Genomic DNA, 12933 nt, shown 5'->3' with positions numbered 1-12933 from the left:
CAGGGCCCTATCCATTACCATCTCATTGCCAGTGTTTGGTAATACTAATTAGAGTTTTCTTATTTATAGGAATATCTATGGAAAGACTTATAATTGAGGAAACAGTGTTCACTTTTCCAAGTCATTCACTTGAAGAACAAAGAAGGAATAATACAAAACCACTGAAAGCCAATCAGGGGCCTTTTTTTTAATGTATGTTTGAAGCTGCTTCTGATGAATTTAAGCAGCATAAATTTAAAGAGCAGCAGTAAGCTTTCCCCCCGTGGTGCAGTGTCTTCAGTTAGAGAAGGCATAAATTATGTAAGAAATAAGCAAAAAGCTGTAGAAACCTCTAAGAAGAAGTCACAGCTATTTCCAGAATAAGATTTGAACAGAAATAAAAGCAGCAAGCTAGAAGCTTCCCTGTCAGATGGCTAAGAAGACCAAGGGTCCCATTGGAAAATGGTTGTTTCCAATCCTAAGAAATGATACAGAAGTAAATTTGAAATTTCTTTTGTAGGTTTAGCAAAAACTGAACATTGAAGGAGTAGAAAGCAGAAAGCACAGGCCAGAAAGCTTCAGATGTCCATGAGAAACGGACACAGTAATATACAGAAACGAAACATGCTGTGCTCGCTGCTGAGGTGCCATCCAAATGGACATAGCTGTATTTACCTATAGTTGATGGGGAAATGACAGTAATAGAAGTACACACCTGAATTAGGTTTAGGTAAAATAGATGAATTCTAGAAAGGTAAAGAAGAAGAAGGAAAAGTAGAGCTTGCCACTTTTTCAAATAGCCTGTCTGATGCGGCATTTGTTGTTGTGATTATCTTTGAAAAACTTCATGAAGTATTTCACCCTGACAGAGAAAACCTTTTGAGTATTTGGTTCACCTAAACTGAGGCAAAATAGCAGGACAGGGGAGTTTGAAACTCTTTAGGACTGAGAGGATATTTGAACCCTTGGAAGAAAAGCTCCAGAACCTGCTGTGAGATTAGGATGTAAGAAGTCCCAAAACCTTTTAGGGAAGAAAAATAAATGCAGTTAAAGGCTTGGGGGGGAGGGAAGGGCTTCCTGATCTGTTTGAACCTAGTCCAAGGGTCCACAGCCCTTTGTAATCTGGTTTGCCTGAGTCTGAACTGTAGATTGGACTTGGCAAACTTTTTCTGTAGGGAGCCAAGTGGTAAAGATTTTCGACTTCATAGGCCATACGGTCTCTGTCACAACTACTTTCAAAAACAGGAGGCCAACTGCATTGGTCCACAGATGGAGGTTTGCCAACCCCTGATCTACACTGGTTCTTCCTTCTAAATATCGCTTGATTATCTTAGCCTCTTGGCAAACGCACTAGGCCACATGGAGCATAGCACTATATGGGACCTTTCTTTATATACTGTAGTCTCTTAGCAATGGATCAATCCAAGTACGCATCAGAGAATCTGCAGTTGACACATATAAATTTAATGTTTTGATCTATAATTTACATTTCCTGTCAGATAAAGTTCTCCCAACTTCCTGTAAATATTTTCCCTGTTCAAAGTTCCCACGAAGACAGACCCAAAATCATATCTTCATTTTGCGGGGGCGGGGGGGATAAATTAGGAGTTTGGAATTACAATAGACACACTATTATATATAAAAATAGATAACCAACAAGGTTCTAGTGTAGAGCACAGGGGACTATACTCAATATCTTGTAATAACCTATAATGGAAAAGAATCTAAAAAAGAATAAATATATAGATATATATATATGTGTAACTGAATCACTTTACACCTGAAACTAACACAACATTGTAAATCAACTATATTTCAATAAAAAAATGTTTTAAATCATATCTTCATTTCTTAAATTTGAGAAGAGGTACTACAGTGTAGTTTATTTTTGTTACTATTACAAATTGCAAAGCAAATCCCTACCTTGGGCGGAGCTTAATTGTACACTAAGGAATAACATGCAGACTGATGCAGTTTGAAACATTCTCTCCCCACGGGTGTGTCTGTGTTCGTGTCTGTGTCTGTGTCTGCGTCTGCGTCCGCGTCCATCTGCGTGTGGGCGGGTGTGTGCTCGCCTGCCCCCCGGGGGAGAGGCATGTGTAAAGTCGGTTCTCCTCTCTCCTGTAGGGTGGATATGCAGCCTACAGATACGCACAGCCTGCTACTGCAACCGCTGCCACCGCCGCCGCCGCCGCCGCCGCCGCTTATAGCGACGGGTAGGTGCCGAGACGGGGGCGGGGAGCGCCGGGCCGCCCCGCGTCACCCCCTTTCCTTCCCCGAGCCGTTTCCAAAAGGGCACTTAGCCCCCGGGACTGCCTGCTGAGCTGGGTTTTCCACAGGCCTTCTGCCTGGACTCTATCCTGCCAAAAACCCAGCGGCTCACAGGCTCACACTCCTCCCCTCCCTCCCTCTTGTTCCTGTGTGTTTCTGGCTTTGACCCCAATTTCCCTCTTCCTCATCTCCAGTGCCCTTCTTTTCCATTTTATAGAAGTACTTCAGAAATTTTCAGTTGCTGCCTTTAGGAGTAGAACGGAGGGATTTTTTCCATTCTGCCAGTTTCCTAATAACATTCCAAGTTACAAGTCCTTAGCACAGTAAAACCCCTTAATTTTTTTTTTTTTTTTTTTTTTGTCACTGTCTTTCCTTTATCTCCCTGATTGGATTTCTTTTTCCAGTTATGGCAGGGTGTACACGGCCGACCCCTACCATGCCCTTGCCCCTGCCGCTAGCTATGGAGTTGGCGCTGTGGTAAGTAGATGTGCCTTTTATTTTTTCAAACGTTTTACTTCTGACTTTTACCTACAGACTACAGAAGATCTAGGGAGGTGATAAATTCAGCCCTTCTTCCATTGCCAAAGTATTAAAACTAATAGGACTGTCTGGAAATTTCATATCACTTCTGTGTGTGTGCTGGTGTGAGCCCCCTGGCCTGGTTAAGGACAGGAGAAAGGAATGAGCAGTGACAGTCTGCCCTGAGTAACGGCATCGTTCGGGAGGAAGGAAGGGAACAGCCTGCTGTTTTATAATGGCTCAGATGCTGGACGCATACCTGTGGCAGAGTTTTACTGATAGGTATTCGCCAAGACTTGGGGCACAAGACTCTCCAGTTTTCACAGTAAACTTTTCAAAAAACTTAACCTGTCTGCTTCAAATGCAGATGCCAAAGGATGTCCCTGCTATTCCTAAGCCTTCCGGCAGATAGTACTAAAAATCACCAAACAAATGCCTTACAAAGATATTTTATTAATAACATTTGTGGCAAAATATGGTATATTTCTTAGAAGTATACAAAAAGTCCATAGAGCTCATCTAGAATAATCCCCCTGACCAAACTCGAATCCCCCCTGCAGTATTTTTGTGTTGGCCTGGACACCTCCGGGCCAATGACGGGACTCACTGGATTCAGCAAAGACTGGCCGGTCCACAGTGATACCTCGTCGTGCCAGACGTTCTCTGCCATCCACGGTGTCACTGGCCAACGGCCCGGGAACACAGATGACCATGTCTGAGAGGGAGGCAGAACGATGGTCACAGTTAAGACATAAAAGATGTGAGAGAGCCTGCTACTTCCCACACTAAATCTCTACTGATGAAGATCTGTGGAAGGAAGTAATAGGGTCCTGCGGGGGTATGGGGGGCAGTGTTTAGAACTGAAGTAGAGACGTACGATATAAGGAAGTGTTGGGAATTCCTGAGGTTTTATTTAGTGCCCAAGTGATATAAGTCCTGTACTAAAAGAATGACCCAAGGAGCGATACGTCCCTAGGGAACTTTTGATTGAAAAAGATAATTCATTAGATTATGATTAAAGAAAGGAAAGAAGCCCACTTAATACCCCAGTTTTACATATCCCATACATATATATATATATAAAAGATAAAAGTCAGATATGTCAAGAAACAACCTGGTTGGTATTTTTTATAAATTACAGAGGAAATAGACTTTATTCGTTGAAAGATTAACTCAGGTTTAAATCCAGCACCATCTCAAACATGCGATGTGACAGAGATAGTGGTCAGAAGTAACGTGTTCTCCACTGCCAGGTAATGGGTAAGAAGGTAAGATCAGCAGTGTGCTTTAGGTCACGCTTGTAATGAGGTAATCAAGGTAAACAAGACCCATGCTTTTAAAAAATCAAACTATTTACAGACTTGGTTTTAAACTTCATTGAGTTTCTCTTCTGTGCTAACTCATGTAAATAATGAACCATTAGCATACTCTCCCCTTGAGAATATCAGGTCAGCAGTAGATGTTTGGGCTCTGGTCTGAGCATCTTAGAGGCAGAAGTTGGTTTCCTGACCTCATGCACTAGACAACATCTAACCAGTTGCTTTGAAGCTTCTAAGGAAGCTGTTTTTCCAAATCCCTCCTCAGGACATGTCTTCTTTTGTAATGCTTCTCTCATCAACCTTTTAATATTTTTGTGTCTTTAATTACTACAGGCGAGTTTATACCGAGGTGGCTACAGCCGATTTGCCCCTTACTGAAGTGACGTGAGACCCCTGCAAGTGGGACAGCCCCCCAGTTCATGAGGCCTGGCTATTGCAATATTTACTAGTAGAGGAACTCTATAGCAAGATGAAGAGGAAAAACAAACAAACAAAAAACACAAAAAAAGAGAGAATACTTTTTTATACCTCACTATGTTCTTTGAATATGTATTTTTCCTTTAAATTTCTGCCTTTAATTCTTTTGTTCCAAAGATTGTGCATTTTTTTCTTTTTTCTTTTTTCTTTTTTTTAACTGTGGTAAAAAAAAAAAAAAAAAATAACGCATTTCCATGTCTGTATGTCCGTGCTTAGCTTATTCTGTCAATCACGGAAGAGGCAGTTAATGAGGAAGGAGAGACATTAGGAGCTGATAAATGCGTCTGATCAGAAATCAGCAGACAGAACTACCAAAGTGTATCTGGTGCTGAATGGCTGTGGGACAAGCAGAAGTGGAAGAGATCTCTCTGCAACAGGATATCCTTCTAGTCTTCTGAGTTTCTGGTCTTTGGCAGGCAATTCTGATTGGCTGTGGCTGGAATCCACATGCTAATAGACTATAGGAATGTGTGCTGGCAAAGCAGGAGAATCACTAAGACACTTTCCTCTCCTCTTCCCTCCTGTCTCCTCATTCTCTTTACAATCATCTTACACGCAAGGCCTGAGACAGTTGGCATCGTTTTTGGAATTATAGTATTAATATTTCCAGACATGCACTCAGACTGTGGATAATAAACACCTCATTAGGAAACCGGTCTCGGAATGAACTCTGGAGTATGAAAAAGATCACTCTTTTCTTTCCTGTAAACCCTAGCATTCCTGCTGGGCTGCTTTTCCTTTCGTTGAACCACAGCTTAGCTCATCTCTCCTTTTATTAACACCCTGCTCCCATGTCCTCGAGATTCAGGAATTTAGGACCCAGGGACAGAAGAATAAATAGCCAGTGGCCAGATTTCCCCGAGGTATCCGGCCACGGCTTGAGGGCTAGAAGTACAAATTGTCATGCAATGAAGAGGGTGAGAGCAAGAAAAGGGGTGTTAGACGATGTCAGATTAAGGCGCCCTGATATTCCCGATCTTTCTCTTGCATCAAAAAGTCAGTACAAAGTAGAAAACATATAATAAAGGCTCTGGTGGCAAAAGATGAAGCACCAAGCCCTAGATCAGCTGTCCCTGGAGGTCTCTGTGAGTAGGGCATGTGAGGGCAGGCAAAGGCACTTTGTACAAGCTCCAAAGCCATAGGACTTTTCATCTTCCAGAGCCTTTACGAGTCATTTCTGTCCACAGTCTGGAGCCCTTGTGGCCATTCCACCCAGCTTCTCACTGTCCTCCAAAGACACCCAGCTGAGCATCTGGACCACTTGGTACTCATGAACACTACAGGACATGAAACAAGCCCCTGAGGCTGCTCCCCTCCCGTACAGGAAGGAGGGTCTGAAATGACCAGGATCTCATACGTTGCCAGGAAGAGTCATGTGGTGGCCACCACAGTGAGTCACTGCTGTCACTGCCTGGCTTCGACTTACCTATCATCAGACAGGGGAGAAAGTGTTTCTCTTCTAGCTCTTAGCTGTTAAAGGCAGGGGTCCTGCAGGATTTCCAAAATGAAGGCATTAGAAAATAGAAAAGCACGGTCCATTTGGCTCCCTGGTCTATTCACATTGGTACTAGGGTGACCTTTCACCCGAGGGATAGCTGCTAAAGGGAGTAAGTAATTCAGAGACATGGAGCTTCTGGTTTGTTATGGGTTTGTTTTGGTTTGTTGTTTTTTTTTTTTACTCCTGCCTCCACCCGTGTTCTTGACTGATACTGATTCATGTCCCTGAGTTAAAATGACTGACATATGACAGCATCAAACATTCTTTGTAAGGAGAGGGATCTGTGGGGGGGGACTGGCCTGTCGTGTATAATACATCTCTTCTCCCCCTTCAGAATCCTCTCTCTCCTAATAACTGGGAGGGAGGCTTCCCTGAAACTAGGGGAGACATCAAGGAAGCTAGAGGCCTCGATGCAATTCTTAACTGATTCTGGGGAGGAATGCACAGAATAGGGGACACCAGACTGCCCAGTCCATTGGCCATTTTTAAGGGTTCCCCTCCCCAAGCCAAAGTTTGGTTTGTTGCTGTTGAGACAATTTTTGTTGTGTGTGTATATAAATATTATAGTTTGGGGTGTGGGAATGGGATGTGGGGCTTTCACAGGTCTAGGGAACGGGGGCAGGGAGGATTTTTTTCTTTCTTTCTTTTGCTTTTGTTTTGAGGGAGAGCTTTTACTGAGTGAAGAAACTGAGAGAAATTTTGTGTCCTGTTCAAATAGGGGCCATTCTCACAAATGGCAGGCCACTACTCAGTGGAGACAAGGCCAAATTCTAAATGGTTGTATGCATAGCAGGGGAGGAAAATAGGGCAATGAGTTCAAGAATTTTCTATTCTTTTTTTCCAGAAAGAGGGAAAGATGATGGGAAAGGCAGAGAAGGCAGCTTCCACAGCCCTTTTAAAAGAGGCAGAAGCCTGAGCTTTTGTGCATTTCAGTTCAGCTGGTTCTGGCTGAGGACTCCATAGGCAAGCTCTGTGTTTTCCAGTGGGCCTCTGCTGCATTTCCAGGGATGGTTTTAATACCGCTTCCTTCAGCTCCTTTTACTAAGAAAGACTAAATAGAGTTCTGCTTATTATTAAAGGGCCTTTGGTTTTCAGTGTCATCACTGAGAATTGGGGCTCTCGAAGCATCAACCTCCCCAACAGCTTTTGAACTTTGAGATTCCATACAGGCAACTTCATCAGAGGCAGGTTCCTCGAAGCATCAGTGCTTGTTTATTCCTGACTCTAGTTCCCACTGGACTAAGAAACTGAGTCAGAAGAGAGTATGGCATCTTGTAAGTTTGTTAGAGGATGCTGGTGAATAATTCCAGAAAACGTATCCATGCTGAATCAATTTCAACAGCTTTACTGTAGGTCACGATGTGGACTTCTATACTAAGCATCTTACTCTTAGAAGCTGGGCTCCTTTCAGGAGCCCTCTAGTGACCACCTTTATCTGAATATCCCTCTTTCAGCCCAGAGAGCTGTCCTTAGAGCTTTTCCAGAATTCCTTATATTACATAGTTCAGCTCCCACTGACCGAGATCAGCTGTTGTGATTCGTCACTTTTAAGGCTCTCAGTTTTTACAAAGCCCACCGTCACCATCCTCCTTCAGCAGCCACAGTTGGAACTGAGCCGATATTATTTTTCCTTGAAAAAGAAGGGGACTGGAGCTCAGCTCTTAGCTTAAGGGGAGCTAGTGGAGCTCTATTCAGTAGAAATCAATGATAGCAGCTTTCTCTCAGAAGTGTGACTCCTCAGGGGCTGAACTCTTAGTTTAGGTTCTACTTTCCTAGAGCTCTAGCAGATAAGTCGGTGAATCACTACCACCCTATAACTAGTCACATAGCTTCCAGGTAGGAAGGAGATGTAAACTCGGGATGGAAGCAACCCCAAGGATCTGCAGGAAGGGCTGGATGGCCTCCCTTCCTTCTGGTGGGAGGATGAGGCCAAGGGAGGGAAGCAAGGGACAGCCCAGAGGGCACTGTAAGGGAGGAGGGGGGGACCATTGGGACCGCCCCCTTTGACCAAGCCCAGCCACTTCTCGGCTGCTTGCAACCCCCTAGCACAGAAACAGTTGCAGAATCGCAGACTCGTTTCCCCCAGAAAATAGGAGGAAAGGGACTTTGGGGGGTGGGGAAGGGGTAGTGGTGTTTTAAAAGCATAAGTTACCTGTTTGCACTGTTTTAAGATAGGAAAAAAAATAGTGGGCAAGGTGAACATCCAACGTAAATTTGTGTGTTTTTATTTTGTCATGCTCTTGAAAATGTTTGACCGTTTGTAGTATCCACCAGTGAAACCTGATTCTCTGTTGCATAAAACACGATTTTTTTGGAAATGTTACTGTCCGAAAGCCTCTTCCCTCCCTTTCCCCTTTGCTGTGTTCTTCCTTCATCCTCACTTGACTGATCAACCAGGCAATAGCCATCCAGGAGCTAGAGTGTGAAGCAGGGCCCCTCCCAAGTAGACTCTGGGTGTCCTAAGCCAGCATGTGCCCTCTGGTTTAGCGAGTGCCGTTGAGTCCCTGGCCCCCGTCTTTAAAATAAGGCTTACAGACCAGGCTGCAGCAGGTTCTCAAAATTCCCGAATCAGATGCACTAGGGAGGAGGAGCCAAGGGGCGGAGGGGAGTCCTCGAATATGGCGGGTGGCCGCAGTAGCTGAGTTCTCCACGTTACCGGAACTGTAGCCAGTTACAGATTACTCAGGAAAACGGTCGATCACTTCAGCCATGGTAGTGCTGGCTGGCAGGGCTTGGTAACGGAGAGAACTGCTCATCGGCCACAACTCAAACCTTGCCTTTAAGGGGATTGCCAGCCGGGGCCCCTCCGCCTGGCAGTGACACACGCACCTGCCAGTGTGGTGAGGGCTCAGCTCACACCAGCCAGCAAAAAGGGAACAGCGATGCTCTTCTCTCCCCCCCCTACCACCCGCCCCTGTTACCAACGCCAGATTCCCAGGGGGTGCGTACGGTTTTGAATTTTTTAAAAATGTTTTTTGGTTTGGTTTTTCCGGGGACTGATGAGTGCTTTAAGCAACGTCGATACCCCACCCAGACCCTGAGCTTTGTCATTTTCTTGTATTTTTCTGTTCACGGTAGTGTGTGTGTGTGTGTGTGTGCTTGTCTTGGCAGCTCATTTTGGCTGTATTATATATCGAGTGATGAATTGATCCTCCTCTTTTTTTTTCCCCCTAAGGGATATGAATTGTTTTTTTCTTGTGTTATAATTCTGCTTGTGAATAGCTGGAGCAAACCTGGGGCTGACACACGTAAGCTAGGGCTGCAAAGTGCTGAGAGAGCCGGGCAGGGTGGCTTGTCCCTGACAGGCTGACCCACCTGAGTCTCTGAGCTTTTCAGTCCAAATCTCTGCAAGGCTAAAAATGCCACCGAACCTCCCCTCTTGTCCCCGCTCCCCGTGGCAGGGACGAAACCATCCCTACATGCAACGTGCAGTTTCTCCGGCCCCCTCCCATTGCCATGGCAAAACAGGTACCTATGGGGCATGGGGGCATCACATGGGATGCTTGTATAATCGACCACCTCACCTTTTCTCCCCCCTCCCCACCCCCCACCCCCACCCCCGAATCTATTCCTAGGACACCCGAGCTGCTTGCCCAGGGTCCTGTTTCCCTACAAACTCCAGAGAAGCACCCAGGGCTTTGTGACAGTCTCTAATTCCCTCCCCTTCTTGTTAAGAATCATAGTGTATAGTAGCTTTCAGACCATACAGTATTCATTGGGTTACTCCTATTATTATCAAGTAGCTGGAATTGTGAAGGTCGGAGTAGTTAGATCTTTAGCTTTTATTCCTTATTTTTTTGTATTACTATCCATGTGTATAAATTATTGATCATGTTGCTGGCTTTTATAAACTCTAAGCGAAGGAGGAGCACTGCCTCTGCCTTTGCAAATGGTAATGAAGCACTGTTTTTAAATAAAAGGAGAAACACCATTCTTCGCCCTGGCCTGCGTGTGTTGATCCTCAACGACCTCTGTTGCCTCCCCCATGCTCCAAAGATAGAACTTGGATTTGACTTTTGTAAGATGGAAAAAAGAAGGCGGCAAACACAACGCTCCCTGAATGAGATGAGGGGAGAGGGAAACACAGGCCGAGGCTGGGGCCGTGGGACTTGCCCTCCGGCTCTTCCAGTCTTCGCGGGAGCTGTCTTCCTGCTTCTGCCTCTGAAATCTCCTTTCGCTTCACCTCTTCCCTTTTCCATCCTCTCCTGGTGTCCTCGCTGCCGCCCCCACCTGCCTCAGAAACTGCCCTCCAGGGGGCGCTTCCCTTCTGGCCACCTGTCACCTCTGTCACCTCTCCCCTGGCTCGGGCCGCCGCCCAGGCTCCCACACCTTTTCCTTCTGTATGGGGCCTGGGCCTTTTCCTCCTTCTCTGGGCTTCCTCAGCCACCCCTCCTGCACTGGTTTCTCTACCAGGAAGTCCCAAATCTCTGAAATTCCCCCTAAATCTGCAACTCCCTAACATCACTCAGATCGTCTCCTTTCCCGTTTCCGGGAGGAAATGGAGGCCGTCACACGGGATCCCCTTGATCTAGACACCTACTTGGACGCACACCCATCCTTTCCCGTCCTTCCTGTTTTACCGGGAGGGGCGCTGTCCCCACACGTCCGTCCTTTCCCACCTTCTCGGGGACTTTGCTCCAGCGTCCCTCCCACATGGAGGTCAACCTTGTCCTTTAGTCCCTGTGGCATTGAAACATGCAAATAATTTTGCACGATCCCAGTCCTCTCCTTCATGACAAACTTCTGGAACGAGTTTCTGCCGCCGACTCCAATTCCCTGCTCTTCACCCGCGGCCGGCTGGCCTCTCCCTCCGGGACCCTGAAGCTGCCCCCGCGTGACGCCAGCAGGTGGCGCCTCCCCCGGGGCGCTGACCTGACCTCCAGCGCCCGCGCAGCCGGGCACTCCCGAGACCCTCCGCCGCTGCCCGCGACACAGGCTGGCGCGTCCGCCCTGCTCTCCTGGCCTGGCCTCCCTCCTCCGTCTCTTCCCCAGCAGCGCACCCCCCGCCTGCTCTCGACAGCCACCCGCTACAGTAGCAGTTGGATCAGGACGTGCTTCTGGGCAAGGCGGCCCCGAGTCAGTCCCCGTCCTCATCCGGGTCTGTGGCCTGTGCACCAGCTCCCCCCGTCTGCCTAGTGTATCCGCGGCGCGTCCCCCTGTACTAGAACGGAAGCGCCCGGAGGTCGGCAGCTTTGTTCTGTTCAACTCCTGTGTCTCCGGTGTGTGCAACGCACAAGCATTCAATAAATACATGTTGAATGACTTTTTTCAGTCTCGGATGTAAGGTGATAACACAGCCGCCACCCCAACCCCGCCTTCTCCGTATGGCCACCCCCGCTGATGATCGCGGGCGGATGCCGAGAGCCCTTTCCACGTGTGCTCACGTCACCTTCATCTTCCCGGCAGCCCCGCGGCAGGTGCTGGGTGTCCTCCTCCTCAGGTCCCGGCGCCTGTGCTTCTTGCTGGGTGTACCAGGCAAGCGAAGCCCTGACCTCGCTTTCCCAGGACCTTTCTGGGGTGGCACTTAGAGCTAGTAACCTTGAGGAATGGGGGGTGGTGCATCGCAGGGACGAAGAACGAGTCTGCTTCCTACCTGCTCTGGAAGAGGTGGTTGCCCCTCGCTCAGGGCTCTGCCGCCGCGCACACCTCCCGGGGAAGCAGCATCTACCCCGTCCCACACGCTGAGGCTCTTGCTGCCAGCGGGCCGGGAGCAGTAAAGTCCTTTGTCTCTGACGCAGAACCCATAAGGCTAACAGCTTCTGCAGAGAGAGAGATCAAATCCCAGACTCACCAGTATTGTTATTCCACGTGAAAGATGAGGGAGCCGAGGTGTGGAGAGAGGAGATAACCCGTCCCTTGAGTAGGAAGCGGCAGAACTGGGGTCCCAGCCTCCAAAGTCTGCGCCCTTCACGTCTGAGCACTGGTGTTTCGAGTGCTTCTCCAGTAGAAACCCCTGTAGAAACCCAAGAGCTGGCACTGCATCCCCTCTCTGGCTGACGCTCTGTCCCTTTTGTAGGGTCTTCTTCCTCTACTCCCTCAAGTCATGGTGTTCCCCCAGGTCATCGGTCTACTGTTCCCCTGAAAACTCGACACCAATTTGCACCTAATGAGGCAAGGCCATGGCCGGAGTCCATAAAGCTCTCCAAAGTCTAGTCTCGTCCAGCTGCAGTCCCAAGGCTCCTAAAATTCAATATGTTGACATCATCTTTCTATCCAAACCTCTTAATTTCCCTCGGTCAGTAAATTGGATAACAGTTGGCGATAACCATGTTAAAATCCTGAAGAAAAAAGAAAGAAAATAAGTGGGAAAAAAATCTTGCTCAAAAGAAAGTGTACCGCACGTTTGTCTTGAGTGTGTGTGGATTTTTTTTTTTATTGGAGTATAGTTGCTTTACAATGTTGTGCTAGTTTCTTGCTGTACAGCAAAGTGAATCAGTCATACCTATACATATAGCCACTCTTTTTTAGATTTCCTTCCCATTTAGGTCACCACAGAGCATTGAGTAGAGTTCCCTGTGCTATATAGTAGGTTCTCATTAGTTATCTATTTTATACATAGTAGTGTATATATGTCAGTCCCAATCTCCCAATTGAGCAGATTCTTGATCACTTTTCACTGTTGCATTGCCCCATTCTCCCTGAGCCCAGCACCCCATTCCAACAGCACTCCTGACCCTAGGACAGCTCTGCAACCCCAGGCCCACTCCCTGTTGGTGTCCAGAATTGCTTGGTGGTGTGGGGAATCCTACATACACACACGCGCACACACCATGGAACTGGGTCCAGAAACCCAAAAGACTAGGTGTCATGGTTTTCAGCCATGGCTAGCATCATGGGCGTGGCCTCCCATGAAAACACACCCATTCTCCT

General features: G+C 47.2%; 1 protein-coding gene across 9 annotated transcripts in view; it reads left to right on the top strand.

Moving 5' to 3' along the window:
• RBFOX2 (RNA binding fox-1 homolog 2) overlaps positions 1-9997 on the top strand; it is a 274079-nt gene extending 264082 nt beyond the window's left edge. For all 9 annotated transcript variants that reach the window (XM_068561300.1, XM_068561293.1, XM_068561291.1 and 6 more), the window contains 3 exons: positions 2107-2195; positions 2655-2727; positions 4422-9997. In XM_068561300.1, coding sequence (XP_068417401.1) covers positions 2107-2195; positions 2655-2727; positions 4422-4476 — 217 coding nt within the window. In that variant the 3' untranslated portion in view covers positions 4477-9997. The remainder of the gene's footprint in view (positions 1-2106; positions 2196-2654; positions 2728-4421) is intronic.
• The last annotated feature ends 2936 nt before the right edge of the window (positions 9998-12933 follow it).

The sequence above is a fragment of the Eschrichtius robustus genome, chromosome 13, assembly GCF_028021215.1.
Source record: "Eschrichtius robustus isolate mEscRob2 chromosome 13, mEscRob2.pri, whole genome shotgun sequence".
NCBI classification, from domain to species: domain Eukaryota; kingdom Metazoa; phylum Chordata; class Mammalia; order Artiodactyla; family Eschrichtiidae; genus Eschrichtius; species Eschrichtius robustus.
This window is presented reverse-complemented; position numbering and strand designations above follow the sequence as displayed.